The 22,344-nt window shown below is 38.3% G+C and overlaps 1 protein-coding gene across 1 annotated transcript in view; it reads left to right on the top strand.

The window, feature by feature from the left end:
- LOC139121158 (regulator of G-protein signaling 7-binding protein-like) overlaps nt 1–22,344 on the top strand; it is a 43,838-nt gene that overhangs the window by 7,375 nt on the left and 14,119 nt on the right. Inside the window, exon 2 of the mRNA XM_070685835.1 lies at nt 2,910–3,076. Within this exon, the coding sequence (XP_070541936.1) occupies nt 2,910–3,076 (167 nt within the window). The remainder of the gene's footprint in view (nt 1–2,909; nt 3,077–22,344) is intronic.

Here is a 22,344-nt window from a genome sequence, read left to right as displayed (position 1 = left end):
AGACAATCTTAGTTTTCTCCATAGAGTTTAAACTGGGATGGCGGCCATTTTGAATTCCAATATTGGTAACTGTTTGGTACTTTGTTTCTCTATTACCAAAATTTGCACGGTAACAACCCCTCCCGATTTTTTATATTTGATTTAGAAGAACAATTTTTGAAAGTTTCCTGGAGGAAAGTCTAATCAAAAGTCTTTTACTTTCGAGGCGCATATTACCTTAAAATAGTCTATCATACCGCCATTGTTCCCAGTAACCGCGCCTGCACAGTACTATGCGCGGACAGGGTTTAGTCTGCCGTCATGCACAGCATATGGATCGGACAGAATCGTCTTCTGCTCAAATAGACTGATCAATCCAAGTGTAATCTATGGTTACCGTGTTGTCAATCTAACGTTCTATAGATTCCTCAAGAATGCTGCTTATTAAAATTATTAGACTGCAAAGCATCTGTAACATTTATGCTGGGACTAACCGACCTTGAAAAGACATTGAAAACGAAAAACTCATCTTACACTGATCCTATCTAATCGGCACAACAGCAATAACATCTCACCATGACTACCGTCAAAATATTTTCATCATGGGGCGATTCTGTCTCATCAAACGTTAGCACATTCATCGTTGCCATTATATCGTCTTTCTCTTCAACTTTAAAACACCAGCGTGGCTGGCTTTTTCCCCGTCGTGAACTTTGAAACTCCGCTCTGCAGAGACTTACTCGGAGTTATCAGCAAACATCTGATGGCTTCCAGACCATTCCAAATCCGAAAGCTTTCCCCCGTGTCCGCCTACAAGGAATATAATACTTTCCCCTGAATGTCTCGCTCCCTCAAGCATTACGAGTATTTTCGCCATCCTCGACTGATGACGTTGTGAACTCAAACGACTGGGACGCTATTTGCTATTCACCGGTCTCCGTAATGAGGACTCGAGTAGACAGCCCGTCATTGCAACAGTTGTGAGAGCAACGAGCAAAAAATACGGATTTCAAAGCGTAATGCGTCTCCGCTCTCATGGAAACATTCTGTAGAATTCTTTCAGTATCACATGATTCGTGTATGGATTGAGTATTTATTTTGAAGCGACAATTACTGCGTATGTGGCAGGATCTAAACTGAAATTTTAAAAGGCGTAATTGATTTTTTTCGTAGGCATTTCATAACTTGCACGATAACTTATGGAAAACCGATTCTTAGCAAATTTCAATCTTTATAAGTTTATACCATGCATCAAGTGTGACTGTAGGTCATAGTATCATTTGCCATGGTATTCCATCTATTTAAATCACGAAGCATGTGTACGCTGTGCATATGTGACCGCTAACTTCAGTAATTTTCTTTATTTTAAAACCATACCTTGTCCAATATTGGAAATACGACAGTATTGCTGAATTTTACACCTGAAATGATGTCTAATTATTTGAAAACACCATGGCTATAAATTATTTGACATTTTTATATGTCAACTCAATGAGTATCAACCATGGGTTCATGCTCTTGTCAAAAAAGTTGGCGGACAGCTCTTTTATTTGCTATTGCATGTAGCTAGAAACCGCGTCTATGTTCTGACTTCAACGCATTATGACAGCATATTGATAAATGTTTCACACTTTATTCAGACGTCACCTGCAATTCATCGTCCCCACAGAATAGGACAATGCTAGGTTTGTCACATGTCATTAAAGTAATTCTGACAGTCTATAGAAGTATTAACCATTGGAACTATTGTCACAGTAAAGTATGTGCAAGGTCGTTTATGTCAAGAATTGACCTTCATCCGTAGCATTCATTAGCGCAGGTTTTAGGCGGCACTTCCCAACGACGTCAGTCTACATACAGTGTACATGGATTGAATACAGTGCGCCAATCGCTGGCTTTCAAAATGTTATTCTACTAATAGATGTCCCTGAGAGAGAGAGAGAGAGAGAGAGAGAGAGAGAGAGAGAGAGAGAGAGAGAGAGAGAGAGAATTTACACATTGGGCACGATTAAAATCGGTCTCCATCTGACCTTATGCTCGAACACGATACCTTAGCAAGCAGCCTCAAGGGAAAGAACTGGACACCATTTCTTAACAAAATAGAAATTAGTTAGCCTCTATACTGTCAGTCTCTTCCATTTTGTAGAATTTTTTAGTTTACTTTCCTTCAAACTATCAAACCATTTGGCTCAATAGGTAGGCTTTTCCAATGCTAGCATTGAACATTTTTGTACACGTTTCCGAAAGAAGTCTATAATTTAGGGTCCGATTATAGTGTATTACTTCAAACTCAGTCCAATAGCTCCTATCGGTGTTGAGGTAGTATGCGATTCGAAAGTGAAAAACTTAAACTTTTACTCAAACTTTCCTCAGTTAAACTTTTAACCATTGCCTCACCAAATCACGATTAAAAACCAGGTGTCACCGCGCAAATTTTGGTACAAGAGAAACAAATTACATGTACCTAACATTTACCGATATTTGAAATTCAAAATGGTCGCCATACCTGTGTTAACTATATTGGGAAAAATAAAATTTTCGATTTCCGAAATACTATGAAGGTAAAAACCTTGTCTTTCTCCAAGAGCTTTAAAATAAACCCGAAAAGTGGTCGACCAGATCAGTATTGTAAAAACTGAGTTCGAATATCTGTCCCCGAGGTGCATTCTACCTTTTAAATGTAAATCCGAGTTGCAATAGATAATAAATCGTTTCCTTGCTTCAAGCACTATTATACTATCTTTTCCTTATGTATTGTTATTGCGCACTCTTGGCCGCACACTCCTCCAGAGTGATCCCACAACTTTCACACTAAAAGTTCAAATCGTTATTCCGTGACATTTAAATTTTGAAACTTTCTTGCTAGGCAATACTGTATGCCGATCATTCAAACTGTTTTCATTGTATTTCTTTTTTTCTCATTTGAACAGCTAATCCACGAACTAAACGCACAGGTAGCTGTCTACCGCGAACTTTTGATATTTGTTGGAGATAAGACTGACTCACCCGTATTACGCGAGAACATCGGCAAAATCCGAAGGAAGGCCGTTGACTGTGTCAAGATATCTAAAAACAGACTGTTACCCTATGTGAGCAGGTAAAAGAGTATATTTAGTATATTTAAGTATGACGTTGTTTTTTATCTTCAATCCTATCCCTCTTTATTCATATATATATATATATATATATATATATATATATATATATATATATCCATCCATCCATACATATATCCATACATCCATCCATCCATCCATCCATCCATCAATACGTATATCCATCCATCCATACATATATTCACGAAAGTATGAAATTGATGTTAGCTTTGAGGTTATATGTGACCTTCACGGCATTTATTTGCGAATTTTGAACTCCATTTAAGCGTAGTCCTGTTGCTATGACATCTCACGATCTCATTCTAAACGCTCTTTGTTGCCAGAAAGGAATAATGAGGCGAAAAACAGATCAAATTGGCTGTAAAAGACCTTTATAAACATTTCAAATTGATACAGACATATTTAGTGAAAAAATCTCTAATCGCCTCGTTTCTGCTTCGTCCTTTTTATGTTCGATTAGCTCGTTGTGTTTTGAAGTGCGTCCTGGTCTTATATTTTCCTGTAATCTGGATTATAAAAATGCTCTCGTTGTTTCGAACATCATGTCATTCTCGTACGTGCTATTCCATTTCTCTATTTCCATAATCTATACAATTTAACTCTATTTGTCACGGTATTGGAGTTAGTTACCCGCAGTAACAACCTGTATTCATTGACTCGTAGATAAACACTCTACCTGCAGGATATTTCACCCCAGTCGTCCTAACAACGATGCCCTACACATGTGATGCGTGACTGTCATCGCGGTCCTTATTATGCTTGTTATCATGATGTAAAACGTGCATGGTTTAAAGATTTCACGTTCGACTGATTCAGTTGAAGGACAGAGGGACTATGATTAAACACTCTTCCACACCGCTTTACAGCTACTCACTGATCAGTTGGTTGGATTTTTTTCTCTAAAATCTCAATTGATTCAGAAAGTAGTAGCTGTCCTTTGTCTAAATGCAATCATGAATGTCAGGAAGATCTTGAGACTGTGAGGTGTGAACGAACGTGGAAAGAAAATATATTTGCATTGCCTTTGCATCGCAGGTATACTCGTAAACAAGTAATACTTGTTGAAATTACGAATCAACAATTAATGCTATTTCTATGAAATATACTCTGGCTCAATAGCCTGCAATACCAAAGACCGCCACCCGAGGCCCTATCGAGCGCTCACTGACCCTGTGCATAACTCATTAAACACCCCTAATTTAGTGTGTTAGAGCGTTGAGCAAGTACGATCGATCGATCGATCGATCCGGGCAAACTATGAAGCTAACAGGCGTCTGCAGGAATATCAAAGTATACGGATCTGTTGCCCTGTACATCTAAATGTGCACTTGTCATATAGTAACGAAAGATGGCCAAACAGTTCTCCCATGATGGATAAGTTTTCACAGCTTTGTAAATTGACAAGGTAGATTTTTCAGCATGTGCAGGCCTAAAGTCATCACCTAGCCAAGAAAAAACATAGTATTGTAAATTTCAATCATTTTTATCAAACTCGGTAATGCATACTACGACGTGTACAGTGATACATCCTTAATAGAGCGTTCTTGTTTCATTCTGAAGCACATGGACTACATCATATATGAAGTCACCCCTGGAACAACTCAAAGTTCCCTTTTTACTATACGAATGAATGAATTGATTTTCCTAGTAATTTACGCTTCTTTTACACCATTGTAGTCACTTTCCTAAGAATCGCACAGTCGCCAACTCTTGTTCTGCAGCCAGTTAATTTTATTTTTGCGATTCATACATACATACATACATACAGATATATTCATGCAACATTCCCGTATTTCGTTTAATATACCGGTTCTGCAAAGACGTTGTCAGTCTGTCTATTTTGTTTAACAGTATGTTTCTGTTCAGAACAACCTGGCGATGTCATTTTGGAAGTGATTAGTTTCATGAGCGACATCGAAACTATATAATTAGCACATCATTTATTTCTCAAGTGCCCGGAAAGACGAGAAGGTGTTTGTAGAGTACGAGAGGACGGCCCATCCCATGCTGCAATAGAGATGACTCGTCACCCTCCCCCCCCCGGTTCCCATGACAACAAAAATATAATAATGAGTGTGCAGCTGTATCAGTTGGTACAATCTCTTCTTAAGGTAGCTCGCGCCGTGAAAGTGAAAGACATAAACTTTCACTCAACCTTCCTCAAGCAAACTTTCAACAATTCTCTTCCAAATCAAGTCTTAGAGTAAAATCAGGTGTCACGGTGCAAATTTTGATACTAGAGAAATAGATTGCACGATATTTACGGATATTTGAAATACAAAATGGCCGCCATTCCTTTGTTATACTTATGAACAAATAAATTCCTATTTTCACAAAACTGAGCCAGTGAAAACTTCATTTATTCCATAAGCTTCAATACGAACCCCCATATGCGGGCGTAGGCCAAAAGAATATTGTAAAAGATTGAGAGTTAGAATATCTGTCCCCGAGGCGCTATGTGCCCTAACGTAAAAACTATTTTACAAGCAGAGGAAAAAATTGCAGAGCAGATTTGCAAGTTTAAATTTTAATTCACGTTTACGTTACTAATGTAATTTTTAAATTTACGCCTTCGAGTAGGAATACAAATGCGCATGCGTAATTGTGCCGAGAAGCAAATAAACCCCATCAGGATAATCAAAGTCAATTATAGGAAAGTATTACCAGTAACTGTAACGTTTCTCGAACATGGGTATCAATTGTCTAAACGTTCACATCTGCGATTGAAAACTGATTCCCCCGATGCTTCACGGAGTAAAATGAGTTGCTGAAAAACGCTATCTGTAACCTTCCAGCGGAATATTTCAATTCAACTCTGCCGTCGCTAAGCAACCACCGTCGATTGTTTAATAGGTTTAAATTATGCATCGTAGTGGAGAGACACTGACGATTTCTTTAAAACTCAGTTGCAAAAACTAGGCTGCGAGCAGTCCAATAATTAAGAAACTTGTGCTGGACAACGCAGGCTGATGCCGACCGTCGATATCGATAGCAAACCACAAAACTCCTTAACGTGTATGTATGTAGGTAGGTAGGTAGGTAGGTAGGTAGGTAGGTAGGTAGGTAGGTTGGTAGGTAGGTAGGTAGGTAGGTAGGTAGGTATGATGTATACGTATAGAGTTGAAGGAGGAAGACGATACTGTTTCTTCAAAGGTTAAGTATTTCAAGTTATCGGTAAGAAATGTTCTCGGTCAATAAGCTTACAAAGTCACAATTTTGGAAAATAATCATGCTTGTCATGACAGAACGTAAGTATTATGTTATTGATTGGGTCGATAAGTCGCCTTTCACAGCCTGTCGGGCAATCTCTGCTTTTAGCGCAGGTCACAAGTCGACGTTGATGTTTGAGAATATCTTCAACACGGAATTCAAATTGACCACGCTACAGATAAAACAACGTTTACAAACACGCACAGAAATACGTGTGTTATAAGTATTTCAATACGCGTCGTACGCATGGGTCTTTTTGTACCGCCATCATGTGATCTCTAGGACGTACTAAGTGTGCAGTCGAATACATCGCGCCCTTTTTATTCCGGAGTTTACGTTGCTTATGCCTTCGAGTAGGAATACAAATGCGCATGCGTAATTTCTCTGTTTCAGTAGAGAATCGTTGCAGTGGAGAATCCTTGTCTTAAATCAGTACGCAACAAACTGTCAGATCTCATCTGCCAGTGTAAAAATATTGACACGTTAATCAACGGCTAATCTGTAATGACTTGTTAGTTTTTCTTGTTTCCTTCTATTTAAAGTCTGTTGGAAAACGTTTTCACGGATTCTGACACTAACGTCAGTTGTAACGTGTTCTGTTAGCATCATGCTAGTATATTAATGGCGCAAATAAAGCGATCTCTCTTTGTCGAGACGTGAAAAGAAGCGTGGTATACTCGCGATATAGCACGGTTGGCACACTCGCGAGCTCTCGACGTAAGGGAGCATTCGTTTTTTACAGGGAGGGGGTCGGTGGAAATCAGGGGGGCTGACTTTTACAAAACCGTTTTTTTTATTGGAAGGGGTCAAATTTTACAAAGGTTTGTATGGAGTTATGGAAACAAAATTTGACTATGGAATTTCACCGAAATGTTGCTTGGTCCTCCATACATAATCTATGAGTAGTCTATGAGAAGCTATGAATAATTTCTTTTAAATACAAAACTAGTTAAATCTGTGTATTTATGTATTTATGTACTCTTGATTATTGATGTTAGTGTACTTGATTAGACAAGGGTGATTACAAGTTCATGTATATATATATATATATATATATATATATATATATATATATATATATATATATATATATATATATATATATATATATATATATATATATATATATTATACGTAGTCCAGCATGGTACAGTGCTATATGAGATAAAAGCATTTGCAAGTCGTCGACTGAAAGCAATTTTGAATTTGAAGGGAAAACCTTCATGTAGCGAGATAATCCATCTCCGTAGAGTATATGGATCTTTTGTTCGTCGTACAAACAGAGACCGAAAACATCTCCAGGGATTGTAACACTGCATAGGAGAATCAGAAACTCCTTTTATGTCTGGTATCGCTGGCTTCGTCGAAACGTCCTTTGCAAGTACCGTGTACACAGGCTGGTGGCAATTGCAAAATTTACTAGTCTTATACACAGCCGGTTTTTTATACTTCTGTCGTTGAAATGTGATATATTGATGGTCAAAGCAAACCAACAGGGCAGGTAAGATAGTGATTTTATTTCTGCTGACATAAATCAAATCAAAGACGATGCGGGCATTTGGAAGCTCTGGATTCGATTCTGACTGAAAAGATTCCCGAAAGATTTGCTAGTACTTTTAAAAAACTAGTTTTAACAATAATTATTACCTCATTTGGGGTTTTTATGGAAGAAGTTTATCGGTTGTACTCTCTTTATCCAGTCTTCGTCGATTAAATAGCTAGGGGAGCCGACGGAATTATAATGTAAACAAGATCGGACCGTAGCGGACGGAAATGTCGACGGAGCACGGCAACGGGAGCCGGACAGACAGATACAGTTTCGAAAGAATAATCGCCGCGATTGTTCGGATGAAGCAGTAACCCAAACAACTCCGATGCAGTTGTTGTGAGCGTGACGAAAAAGTCATCACTGAGAAGTGACCTGTCATATTAAGTCATACCTATCCACCACACAATAAAACAGAAACGCAAATCAGAAGTGCAATATTTATCCGATCGCCGTAAGCAAGCTAGAATATCAATTTTCTGTTCCGCAGGAGATATTATTGAACTCTATGACGATCTGAGATTAGAACACCTGAAGAAGCAATGATTCTGTCTTCAATATTTCTCGATAGCAAACGTTCGTGCGTCGGAAATTCCTGTGATTGTTTGTCATATCCACGTTAACATTGCACGCTTTTTGATTCTCTGTCAAGAATACACGGAATAACACCAGATCCTTCAATCGATTGAAAGCAGCATTCCCTCCGTGCATGGTGTGATGCTATACCCATAGTAGCGGCAAACCGTGGGAACTATACAAGACATTGGTATGGTGGTCGTGAATTTTTAAAACTCGATGCAGTATCCACAAACCTGCAGACATTTTTCACGATTAATCGATTTCCACTGATCGGAGACATAGTTTTCTGGTCACAAACACTAATAAATCTTCGAAGTTGTTCGTCCAATATGGCTGCCTCTCCCCATGCCTCGACATTTCTGACCTATAGTTACAGAAGGAAACTAAGCACACTCTCAGCTCAAAGAAAATTATATGTTAGAATGATTAGACCACGCGACATATCAATATAAATTACTTCGAGTGTTTACGAGTCAAACAAAAATGTCTGTATTGCATGCACATGCCATCATCCCTCTGCCCTATTGATTTCTGTCTGTCTGTCTGTCTGTCTCTTAGCGAAGTTGTCTGTCCACCACCCTTCCTACCCACCTGCTTGCATGATTGAATGTTTGCTTGGAATTATGTAAAGACAACCACATTGGGTTCAATACAGTTTAAATATCATGGTTACAGGACAAGCCATTTGACAAAGTCAAGTACGGCTTCAGAGGTTTATTACTGTGTTACATGATTGTACTTTTCTTCGACAACTCGAAATTGACGGTGGCACCAACAAATGTTTACTTTGATTCCCGTTGCAAACCATTCAAACGAGTGTGGCTATTTTTAGTCGGTTAGTAGGGAAAAATGTCAATAATTTTTGATCTTCAAGTTCTAAGCTCAAATTTCCAAGAAGTAAAACCAATTCAAAACAAGCGAATATGTTGATTAAACAAAACAAACAGGACAGACCATCCTTTGGCGTAAATCTGATAGCTGCCTGGAGAACTGAGAGACAGATGGACATATGTGATAGATTTGTAAACGTTCAATTCCTCCCTGTTATGTTCTGAGATCTTTCACAAGAACGTGACTCAATACCCTGCTTGCCATCTCCACGCATTAATGACCGCTACAAAGCGCGCCAAGGTGAGCAACTATTATAGGCTCTGTCAGATTCAAGGTGTCCCACAACGACAAACAAAATCCAGACAATGGCATACTTCCTGCCTGCTCACTAAGAAAAGGAAAGTATCTATAATAGTAACTCAATGACGTCCAAGATTTTATAATTGCCATAACTGAGTGTGTTCCGACGCTTTCACCCCTGACAACAGACGGCAACACTGTGAAATATTGATTTGAATTTAGAGTCTTCGACAGACTCTGTTGATCATTTTCGCGAGATGATAATTTCGCACTTGAATTGTCTTGTACCACATATACTGATTGTTTTTTGCGTTCCGTTATATATCACGGTGGCCTATGAGTGCAAAAGAAAATTGCCACAAAATTTTAGACTCTAGGACACTATTTTGATTTGCAGAGAGGCGACTCTTTGAGAGGCACAGTTCTTTGTTCATGGACATATTTCAAATTTAGCAAACATGGCTGTTGTCGGGTCACACAACCCTCAACGTACCTGAAACAACTCTCATTTTACTGAAGGCGCCCTGAAGCACAAGTCTTCTTTGAACAGACGAAACTCGTTACCAAGGGCAAAAACTAAATTATTTCACGGAAATTACTGATATTTACGAACTGTCAACGTTGCAAAGGTGTAACTCTCACTTTGGCTCACAATATTAATGACTTTCTTTTTACCACGGCGGAAGACTTTGCTCAATCCGACAATAGGCTTTTTGTGTAATGGTTGCTGGTACGGAGAACTAGACGTGGGCAATTAATTGTGCAGAGAATATGCCGGACCCTTCTTGACGAAGTAGAGATATAATCTACCTACTGTATCCGGAGTCCTCGTGGGACAATGACCTATCTCACAGCAATCCGAACAAACTCAACAAGGGTGTTCTCTCACCAATGGTCAAAGCAAAACCCATTTTCTGGGCTGTGCTAGTCTTTTTTCTTTATAGACTTACATATCACGTAATTACGAATCGTGTTCTAAGGACAAGCTGAGAGGAAATGAGTTTAGTGTTACAACACTTTTTCCATCACAGTGACATTTACTATTATTGTTTAATTGCGGGCCATGCATTATTTTTTCCATACAGTAGGGGCGATGCATTTTCCCTTCACAATAAGAGTACACAGTACCACTTTGTGTCCATTTACCCGTCTCATCTCTGAAACGTTTGAGTGACAGAGGGTTTAAGAATAGCATGTGCGCTCGAGGAGATGGTTGTTAATGATGCATCTCCAATTGTACTCTTCGAATGGTGAAGAGATCACCAGAAATGAAACCTTGTTGAGCGAACTGAACATGGCACAAATATACAAGAGACAGCAACTGTTGTCTTCGCCATAGATTTACCAATTTTGAAACCTCGCAGAAGTTAATATCTTTTTCCTTATATGATTACTCTCAGCAAGAACGAAATTATGTACAACGATTTCCATCCCATCGCCGATTCTTCACTCCTCTGATGGCCCATATTATGATTTTAATTTATTTTTATCAGTCCATCATTAGTCCATTTACAGGATGAGGTACACGTAACCTACTAACCCCCAATGGAGCACAGGGGAGTACAGTGCCTTGACCACTGAGAGGCATAACACCGTACTAGAGTCTTGAACTCACCGGCCTCCGACAGTGAGCCCATCCTCCGATAGTGAGCCCATCACTCAGGACCTACCGGGTCATGAACCGGGTCTCGAATTCACCATCCTCCGATAGTGAGTACGTTACCCTAACAACTGGTCCACGGTACCTCCTAAAACTAGCGATTCATTACAACTAAATCTATTAGTGCGGGATAGATTATTTGCAGGATTGAAGTAGGCTAATTTCCAATCATAAAATTTGAATTTCGAATTTAGGTATCGTCATGTACGTAATTAAAGAATTCAATGATAATTATTACTATGAACAATTGAGACTGGAGCTAATTTCCGACAAGGAGTGCCTGGTGTTAATTTGAAAGAAACAAATGAAAACGCTTTATTGGGAAAAAACGTCAAAGCAGTTCCTGGTCCCCCTCCCCCCCCCCCCCCCCCGAGCAACTCCAGATTCTTCGTGACATAGGTTTGGCACTTTCAACCTTGAACTTAGAGGGATACCTGTATATTCATGGATTTTCACATTGGTCAAGGCAAACAAACAACAAAGCAGGTGCACCGCTAGAACCGTGAAGAGAGCTATTGACGTTTAGTAGGAACACATCACTTTGGCGATGACCCAGTAACGTTAGTTATCGCAACATCAGGCATTTTACAACATGTATATACAAGAACTAAAATGGCGACGTTCGTCACTAGTACTAAGTGTTGAATTGATTAACTTCAGCTCTGTGATATCTAGCCATAAAAATAAGAAATATATCTTCCAATTTGCAAATACGCCTAGGTTCTGGAAGAAGTTGATAGTTTAGCTGTCCAAAATGGGCATTTCATCTGAAAATTAATGTTTCGGCAGTAGAATGCAACGCCTGCAATTGAAATTTAATAATTTATTTTTATCTGGTGTTAGAATTTTGTCTAATGAAATTAGGACTCTGGCCGCTGAGTTTAAATTGATACCAAAATTAAATAGAGTGCCTGTAATAACTTTAGAGTTAAATTCAGAGAAATCTAACTTGTCGACAAATAAAGGCCATCTTAAAGGAGAGAAATAAGTCCGATTTCAATTTTAATCATAATAAATCACAAACGAGAGTGTGTCGCTTTGATTAGATTCGGTGATCTGTAACTTTGGTGGTATTGCAGATTAAAGATTTAGTTTCCCTGAAATTTAGCGTGCACAGAGACTAAAACATATTATGTATACTGTAGCGATGCATTATAATTGTGCACTAAAGCAAAGTCATAAACAGAAAACGAGAATATATCAAATTTTGTTTTTTCCCGATTGAACATAGTCGGACATAAAGGCAACCCAGATTGTTCGAGATAGGCATTGCGTTAACCATCGCATAATTTTTCACCTTCCTTGAATCTTTGTACCGCTCGCAACGTTTTATCTAGTACCGACAATGCAAGCGTTGAAGATTTACAATTTCCACGTGAAGTCCACCCGTACATGATGAACGGTCAGTAAACTACACGTGCACAAAATTAGAAAAAAAAACTGTAATGTGTTATGACAGTAAGTACGCAGGAATCGGTATCGTGATAAAATAATATTTAGGTGGCAGGGAAAAATTGTTTCGAGGTATTCAAATTTACAGGTGAAAATATCCGTCTTTTAAGTTAAAATCACGGCTTTAATATGCTCGCTATATGCCTGGTTTGTTTTTCGAGATCTCGCGAGTCCTGGACATTCAGCGCACCAATCGGATGCTATCGCATTATGAATGAAGTCTTTCATAATGATTTCATATAAGTAATACATCTGCCCTTTTATATTGAAATTGCCGACTTTTGTGCAATCCCCGGCACCGAAGACGATACAATATTTTGCCCTGTGTGCTGGAACAATACCCGACAAACAGAATTGTCATGAAAGGTCCCGCAAAATCTCGTGCACCGCAAGAAATGATCCAATAAACCTTGTGGATTGTCGGAGTTGGTTCGTCTTTCTCCCATTGTACCTGCATCATGAATTGTTCCATTAGCAAAGTCTACAGCGAAGATATTCCTCAGTATTTTCGCTATCGGACGCTATCGGAATCGGACGCTATCGGACGGTCAAACACATAGGGAAAGATCTTTGTCGACAGGGCATTGCAGTGATGGTACGGAGCTCCCTTTAAACAACCTGTGATATTTTTGAAGTGTGTTCAATGCCTAGCGTATGCCGCAAAGAGATGTCAAACAGACATGGAGATACATAAAGTTTAGTCGAGGTATTCTAAGGATCCTCTTTGCTCGGGAGATCATACGATCCAGCATACTATGAAGTCGCTGTCACTCACATTTAGTTGCAATTCCAATTAGAAATGCATTTTTACCACATCGCCATACATGCACGGTCTGTTCGTCCACTCCTCTTTAATCATTTCTCTCATCCTCTCTTCTCCCTTGACTGTAATTCAATTTAAAACAGTCTGCCTCGACCGAACGTTACTTCAGTCTTGAATCGAAATGACACAACGTGATTCAATTAGTGTGTCTAGTCTCAAAGCAGATTTTAAATTACAAAATAGTTCCATCCGTGATTCAGTTTACCAATGCGGTGACTCTTGGGAGTAGTCCTTAGTTCTTGTCGGCAAATGCACGTCTAATTGTAAAAGCCTTTGCTTGCTTACCGCTGAGGTGCTACCTGATATAGCTCAACCATGTCTCGCAAGCCTTTCTACCCCGCTACTAAACTACCTGTGTAATTACACTTTGCCCAAAGGCAAAACACTTCGACAGATAGCTAAACTCACGTGATAAAAAAAATTGTGCTGACAAATCGCGCCAAAAGCACTAATTTCGACTAGCTATTAAACAACATCAAACTGCTACGTCAACTATGAGTATGCTTAACTTCTTGGTAAAATATTTTGAAATCTTCTTTTTAACATTTAAGACTATAGTACATTCTTTTTAACATAGCTTTGTATTATAGCTTTTGCTTTATCTTGTAAAGCACTATAAACAGCAACAACAACAACAACAACAACAACAATAACAACAACAACTACAATAACAACAACAGATGATGGTTGGACTTACGCACGATGCAAATGTCTTGCTTTACTTCTTAAGGGCAGGGTTTTAAGTTTATGTCAATCTAAACGGCAGCAGTTTCGTAGAGCATAAGAGAATTGTACAAATAATACAGCCTTTCCTCAATCTACCTTTGTTTCTGCCGTGTAGTGTTCTCAATTCACAAACACATGACATCGAGGCGAAATGAAGAAACAGCAAAATCTCAGACAGTGTGCAGGTAAATATAGAGCCAGTCTACGCCGAGGGCAAAACCAATTTCCGCAAGACAACATTTGAGTACCATCAGGAACGCACTCTGTAGAGAATCCCATCAGAGGCGGATAATTTCCCAGTATATAGACTTGCACGCAAATTAAGCGTAAGCTCAAGATGGCTACTTATCCGACTCTGAGATACATTATCGTGATGTAAACCGCTGCGACGAGATACGAGCTAAATAAAATGGTCTCGTATTTCGTTCTCAAGACCGAATTTCTTCGACTTAACAAAGATTGAAATTCGGTTTAGGCTTCTTGTGGTCGCCACTCCGTCTATATACACAGAGTTACCTCATGGAACTTTCCAGTATAATATCGGTATTTTTCTGTCATGACAAGGCGTATAGTAAAGCTTCAAAGGAAATGTCTTGTCAACAAAGCGTCTCACAGGGTTGATCTCTACCAGTTGTTGCTGACAACAGAGTGACACAGTCGTTCACCGGCTACGAACGTGTCAGACTTTTGTAAAAATGAAAAAATAGCTGGTCTCCAAAATCTAACGGACAAGGCAATTATACTGAGGCTTACGATGCCGTCGGATATCGTAGCTGTATGGATTGAACTTTCGATTGTTGTGACGATCACACATATTCATCGAAAAGACATGATTCTGCATACACGGTTATAATGCTCATAAATCAACAGTAAGACTGAAGTCTCGCTTTAAAGGGAAACAGTCGTCGGAACTGTGCCTGTGCCAATTTCTTGTTTACAACAATATATTTCGTGCACAATATCTAGATGCACCTCATTGTCATGTAGGCAACATTGGAATTATACGATGCAGATTATGACAGACATGCTTTAACTTCGTCAAATACCATAGCACCTTAGATACAGTGTTTACATTGGTCGTATGGGTCCCATACGACCTTTGAACGCGTTCCGACGACTGTATCTGTTGGCAGGAATGTTAGTGATTTTTTCAATACTTGTATACTTGTGGGTAAACGATTTATTTATACTGCAAAAAATGTAGCAAGCAAATTCCCCCATTCGTCAAATTTACTTCATTCGAACAGAATGATATTGTAAAAAACACTGAACACTATCTAATAGGAACGAAACTCACCTGGTCACCCATGCTAAGAAGAATGGCAAATAACCGCAGGCCATTGGCCCGGGGAAAAAAACTTCCGTTGTCTGAAAAACCTGTTCTGCAATCAAATTTCCTTTAATCCAGTCTCTCATGTAATATTTTATTATTGAAGACTCAAATAAAAAAATATTTAAAAAACAGTACGACTACGGCAAATATTTTTTGAAAACAGAAAGTTAATCACATTGATGGCATTTATTTATTTATTTTAGTTATGCGCACATGTGCTTGTATGAGTTGAAGAGATTTGAAAGAGTTATACAGTATGCCCTGTGATATGTTCTATTCAATAAAATGTAGTTACAGGGGTTGGACTAGATTAGTTGCTAGACAGCTATTTTCAACCCCCTTTTCCCATTGATTGTATTTGTACTGGATTTTGTAATCACCTACATTATATATATAGGCCTATTTATGGGAATAAAAAATTCAATTCAGTTCAATTCAATTCAATTCAAATATGGTGTAGAAATCATCGTCTCTGGGTAGTAAACTTTCAATTATCAGATAAACCTCGGCCACATTTTAAAAAGAGATCTAGGGGTCTCTTTGGTAGCAGATTTAATCAACATTCGTCGAAAACAGCCTTCACACTTTTACCACACTCGTGTTTCTATAATCGCTTAATTACGTAGAGCGCATTCAGGGCACGAACTCACGAGGTAGGGATTTTTCCTCACGCCTGTCGTCATGGTGATAATATGTACTAGTGCATGGCCCCTTTACGTGAGAGGGCAATATGCAATTTAACACTTTGTTTTCAGCTTGGTGAAGTATATTTTTCGGTGTCACGAAAAAAAAATGTTTGCAACGACTCCACGTCCGGTAACCGTTTGTCCGACGATGACAATTCACTATACATGTATTTATATCGCTCCGAACAATGCCAGTATATTTTAAGATTTCATGGCTATCAGTAAAATTTCTTTGATTTCAGTAAACTTCTCTTCTAGATAATCCAACAATATACATACGTATATTAGCTCATTCACAGGCAAAAACACTGCCTTCGAAGATATGAGCATATAGTTATAAAGCTGTATTTTTCTATGATATTTTTATCATTTTTGTTGTTGAAATGCAACATTACCCTAACAAATAATGCACTACAATGTTGTTGTCGATTAATTCAAGTCCGGACTAAAATTCAGCTGCCAACAGGAAGAAGCCGGACATTACACACACACACACACACACACACACACACACACACACACACACACACACACACACACACACACACACACACACACCGATTGTACCGACCAGTTGAACACCACGCATTCCGAACAAAAAAACACTGTTTTACAGGCAAAACAAAGTTACTGCATGGAAATACGACCACATCAAAAGTTACCGATAACGGCGCTTTTAGCATATAGATGAAGGTAACTTTACCGATCGCGAGATAATGATACCAGCGCGTTCCTTTCAAATCTTTCCTGGGGCCTTGATACTCCCTTTCGCTTTCTGGTCATTGCTGAATACAGTGTTTGAAAGTATCATTTGTCACAGCCGGTAACACTATCCCCTCGCGTGGAAAGTTGACGAAACTACGGGAAGTCGACTTTCATGGAAGGATGGGTTGGCTTGTTTAGGATGGTAACGGATCTATGAAGATCGTCATGAGTGTGAGCTTTACAAATAGAGGAAGTACTCTGCCGCGATCTTTCTGCACTAACGGAAAGACGAATTGTCACATGCTTTAAAGGGAAACCGTCGTCGGAACTGCGCCTGTGCGAGTTTCTTGTTTATAAACAATGTATTTCGTGCACGATATTTAGATGCATCTCATCATCATAGCTGCAACATTATACGATGTAGATTATGACAGAAATGTTTTAACCTTCACCAACCACCGTACCATCGTATCTTGGATACAGTGTTTACATCGGTCGTATGAGTCCCATACCTCGGGCAGTTCCGACGACTGTATCCCTTTAATGCTATATTAGTCAGTGGTTAGTGTAGCATATTATATCACCAAAACACCGCAGGTTCCCTTCACTGGGATAGAGACTCACCATTGCAAGATAATTAATGCTAATGGCTTCGAGATGATACAAGTCTTACTACTACAACGGGAGAACTCCTGAGATTCCGTGCTTATAACTTCCCCTCTGCGCCTTAATTACTGCATTTTGGCAATCAGTGAGAACTCTATCTACCTACAGGCTGCACTGAATGAATTGTGCACACAGCTATTTTTCGTGACAGTTTCTGAGCGATTCTATGCCAGCACAAATGACACAAGCAGAATGCGAACAATTATCGAGTGTAGCACTTTTGAATAGTGATTCAGAATTTACTTGCGCTCTGTGATTTGCCATAATTGTCACCATGGATACAAAGCACGCATAGGCAAACTGGCTCCGAACAGCGGGATAAATCGTGTTGCGATAATACTGTTTACAATTTTCCTCTGCAAAAGTTGCGGTATAATTTGCACTTTGACATCCTTGTAGGTAAACCATTAACACCCTTTTTTGAAATTTCACATTTAAATTACAGTCCCCTTCCAGGCCTGAGAAAACCTACCACAGCCTGAGAAATGGTATACAACATTTAAAACAAGCCCTATTTGGGGTATCTCCTACATGTAAGACTACGGATTTATATTGACGCAAATAAATGTGTGTGTATATATATATATATATATATATATATATATATATATATATATATATATATATATATATATATATATATATATATATATAATATATGTGTGTGTGTGTATGTGTGTGTGTGTATATGTATAATATATATATAGTCAGAAGTAGTTAAACAGTTTAAATTCACTCGGATGGAAATAAGTACAGCAAAGGTGTAAAGTAACGTCATGCAAGTGCAAGCAATAGATCATTATGGGTTCTCTATGATTGTGTCATATGAATGATGAAGATATGACATCAGCAGGATTAGTTGATAACAATTGATATACAGCAAAGAAATAACATTATCAAAATCTCCTAGGTGTTCATCAGTTATTTATAAAGGCGACTGTTTCGGGGATTTGAAAACAATACAGTCAACTGCCTTGGCTCCCCAAGCAGTACTGATCAGGTACCACCACACCTTAAGTTATTCGGAGTCTGATGTTACATATGATGTCTTTCGGTGTTGCATTGAATTTTTCAAAAAGTTGAGGATGTCTTGACATAGCTTTATGAAACTGTCTGATGATTTTATGTTGTTGTCCTCCTTGAGACAACATCCTGTTGTACAGGCTGGCAACTTTTGGAAGAAAATCTTCTATTAGAAGTGTTGGACGAGCAATGCGGAGATATTCTGACAATACAGTGCCATAAAAAATGTACGAAGCCCAAGGGATGTTACTTTCGCGATCTGGCATTCGCACTATAGTAAACTTGAAATCATCGCGTTTGTCAAAGAGTTTATAGACGAATATTCCATCTACTATAGATATATCCAATTCAAGAAATGTAGCATGTTGTCCATTATGCTCACACTTCAACGTGAGCTCTGCAGGATATATTTTCACGTATGATCTACAAAACTCTCCACCGTCATAGAAGACATAAGTCATCGATGAATCGTGCGCATCCATGAAATTTCCGAGCACGAGCTATATCGGTATGAATGAGTTTTGACATGAATCTATACTCATGCCTATGTAGATAAATTTGCCCAAAATAGTGCTGGATCAATACCCATTGGAATGCCTGTGGTTGTAAAAGGAGTCTGTTGCCTATCTGAAAATAGCTTTCAACTATAAGATGTTCTATAGCAGACTTTAGTGATGCCTGAGAAAAACAAAAGCTTTGTTTATCTTTGCGCCAAAATGCCTAAGAAGAAGAGAAATCAATATATCGTTTAGTTCCACCCTCATATACAAAGTCAACTACATTATACAATTCTTTCAGTAGATCCTTATGTTCAATTTTGATGTATAGTGTACTGAAGTCGAATGGCGAGATTCATTTGGCTTTTTTTCTAGTGTTGACGATGTTCAACTTTTCAATTACTAGAAAAGAATTTTTCACAACCCAGAAAGTTTTGATATTGCTGTAAAATTTACTTTTTAGATGGAATCTGTGTACTTGTTCAAAAATTAATTTAAAGACACTAGAAACCGCTTTACTGAGTGGTTTATTGCTGCAAGTGCTTGATGCTACAATAAAGCGAGCTCCGGACGGGATCTTATGTATCTTGGGCATCCAGTACATTAGTGGTAGTTTTTGTTCTTTCTCTGATACTTTCAGTCCAAATCTGTCACATACTGCAATATTATTCGTGATGACAGATGTCACATCTTTTGTTGATATTGTATATGTGTCTGACCCTCCGTTTATGATACCCACTTCAGTAAGGAGACGCTTTATATAGAATGATTTGCACACAAAAACAATATTGTTTGCAGCATTATCTATTGGTACCACAACATATTTACAGTGTAGGGTATTCGAGACAGGCGACTGCCGTAGGGTCCTTAAGTACTGGAGATGTTTTCCTTGTTTTTTTTACGTTTCTTCAATATTTGAATATTTGCATTTACCGCATCCATCACCTTACTCTTCCATTCATCGAAAGTTGTGATGTCAACATCATATTTGGCGGCCATGGATGGAATGAAGGCCTCGAGAGATGACTCAATAAACCTAACACACTGAGAATACTTGTCTGTCCTTGGCTCCCTAAAATTAGGTCCCTTGGATAACAATTTCCTTAATCTAGCATTTTCAACAATCCTGAGATCCCCTGATACAATATGTCTGTGATTCGGATCACAGAACTGAGAATGTTGACAGTCACAACTTTCAGTGTCAGATAGGCATTCGTCTTCTGAGATGTTTATACTTTCAACTGTTTGTTTGTAGTTGAAGATGTTATTACGAATAGGTTTAACTAGTCTGTATGTCACTCGAGGTCCATCATCATCCTCTTTAATATCTCTTGGTAGGTATTGATGAATATCACGTTGATTAAAGATCTTCGAAAGGTTGATATCATCGAGACCCTTATTCCCGTAATACACTACACAGGTATTTTCAGGTGGATTAACTGATTGCTTAGTTGGCTGTTTGTATAGTTTAGTGTCTATTATATCCAATATGTAATCGTACCATCGATGGTATTTCTGTTGGTAATCTTTGTGTTGTAAGACAGAAAAAGCAATATGTTTCAATACACGTTTTTTGGTCTGATCAAGAATCTTTCTGATGTTATTAAAAGATTTACATAGGTTTTTTCAGACATTGACTTAACGTATGAAAAAATTCCTCACATGAAACAGCTGATCGTTTTTTGTTTCTGTTTCCATGAACATTAGATGGTCTTACACCAGTGCGTGAAATTCTTGGAAATAGAATTCCAACACTGGCGTGATTATCATTTGAAAAACCCTTTTTCTTTGCTCGTTCATTTAACCCATAAGGGTAAATTGTTCTCATCAGTTTCATTAGTTTATCTTCTCGATCTAATCTCATCGTTCGCATATGTTTGTCAACTTTCCGACGCATATCATATCCATCACCACATAATTTTTCAATAATTTGCACATAAAATGACTTTTCCGTGCAAGCATTTTGAAAATGGTCCATGATATGTTCACAACCAGATTTGCTTGTTCGATGTATATTCATACCTTTACTTAAAGGGAGAACTGTTTCACCCACAATCGTACATTGCACTGATCACATGACAGTAGATAGATAGTATTTTGGGACTTGCAAGACAAATTCTCACCAGAGTGATTATATATATATATATATATATATATATATATTATATATATATATATATATATATATATATATATATATATATATATATATATATATATATATATATATATATTTAAAAGTAGTAATACAGTTTAAATTCACATATACACACACATTCTGTCCATGATCGGTTTTCTTCGTGTTTTGGGGTTTGTTTCTACTTACGTGTCTGAAAGGGATGGATGGTTTTATCTCGACTGGTGCTAGTATACAAATAATCAAATTATTCCAAAATTGAGACCCGCATCTATTGTGGAAAAAATAACAAGACTCGAGTGGCACTGAAAAATTTGTGAATGCTTTTCTAGACTGGCAATTTTTCATTCTAAAAATATTGCGCATTGCCCATTCTGACCATACTCTCTCCCGAAATCTGTGAATCCATTCCCTATCCATTGCCTATCAAAGGAAAGCAATATCCTGCTAAGTGGCTTGGTTAGCAAATGGCGACATGTCAACCCGAAATTAATCAGCGTTAACAGATATACGTAACGCGAGATGCAGGTATTTCTATGATGAATCTCCCACTTTCTGTAATTGCGGGGGATTTTCGTTCACTTTATGGATCTTCAACAACTATGAGTAAGAAGGCGCGGCCATCGACCTCAGCGTCAGCGAATTACCTGGCCGTCCGAATGAAATTTCAGCTGAAATTAAAAATCGACAATTAATTCTTTTTCATCTCCTGTTCCAACAATTTTTGAAGTGCGTAGAGGCTGATTAAGGCCTTTGGAGGCTTGTTGTGTCAATGTATGTATCCCTTATCTTCAAGAAAAAAGACCTGAAAGAGCGCTTCGATTGCCAGTGTGCAGGGTTTGCCTCTCTGTGTGTCAACATTGTAACCTCACATAGAAACTGTCCAGGTTTTAAATTTATCTCTCAAGAGATGAAAATCCCAACTTTACCAGTATCGATAAATTTATGGGCGACAAACTATAGTCTGACAACGTCAAGCTGTATACAGCTAGACGTTATCGTTTTAAAAGTCTAAATACGCACTGAGTCAGAGTATATATAATCTGCAAGTTTGAATTCTGCACCAAAAGGTCAC

Source organism: Ptychodera flava, chromosome 21 (genome assembly GCF_041260155.1).
Source record: "Ptychodera flava strain L36383 chromosome 21, AS_Pfla_20210202, whole genome shotgun sequence".
Taxonomy (NCBI): Eukaryota; Metazoa; Hemichordata; class Enteropneusta; family Ptychoderidae; genus Ptychodera; species Ptychodera flava.
The sequence above is the reverse complement of the archived record's forward strand: the minus strand, read 5'-3'. Positions and strand labels throughout refer to the sequence as shown.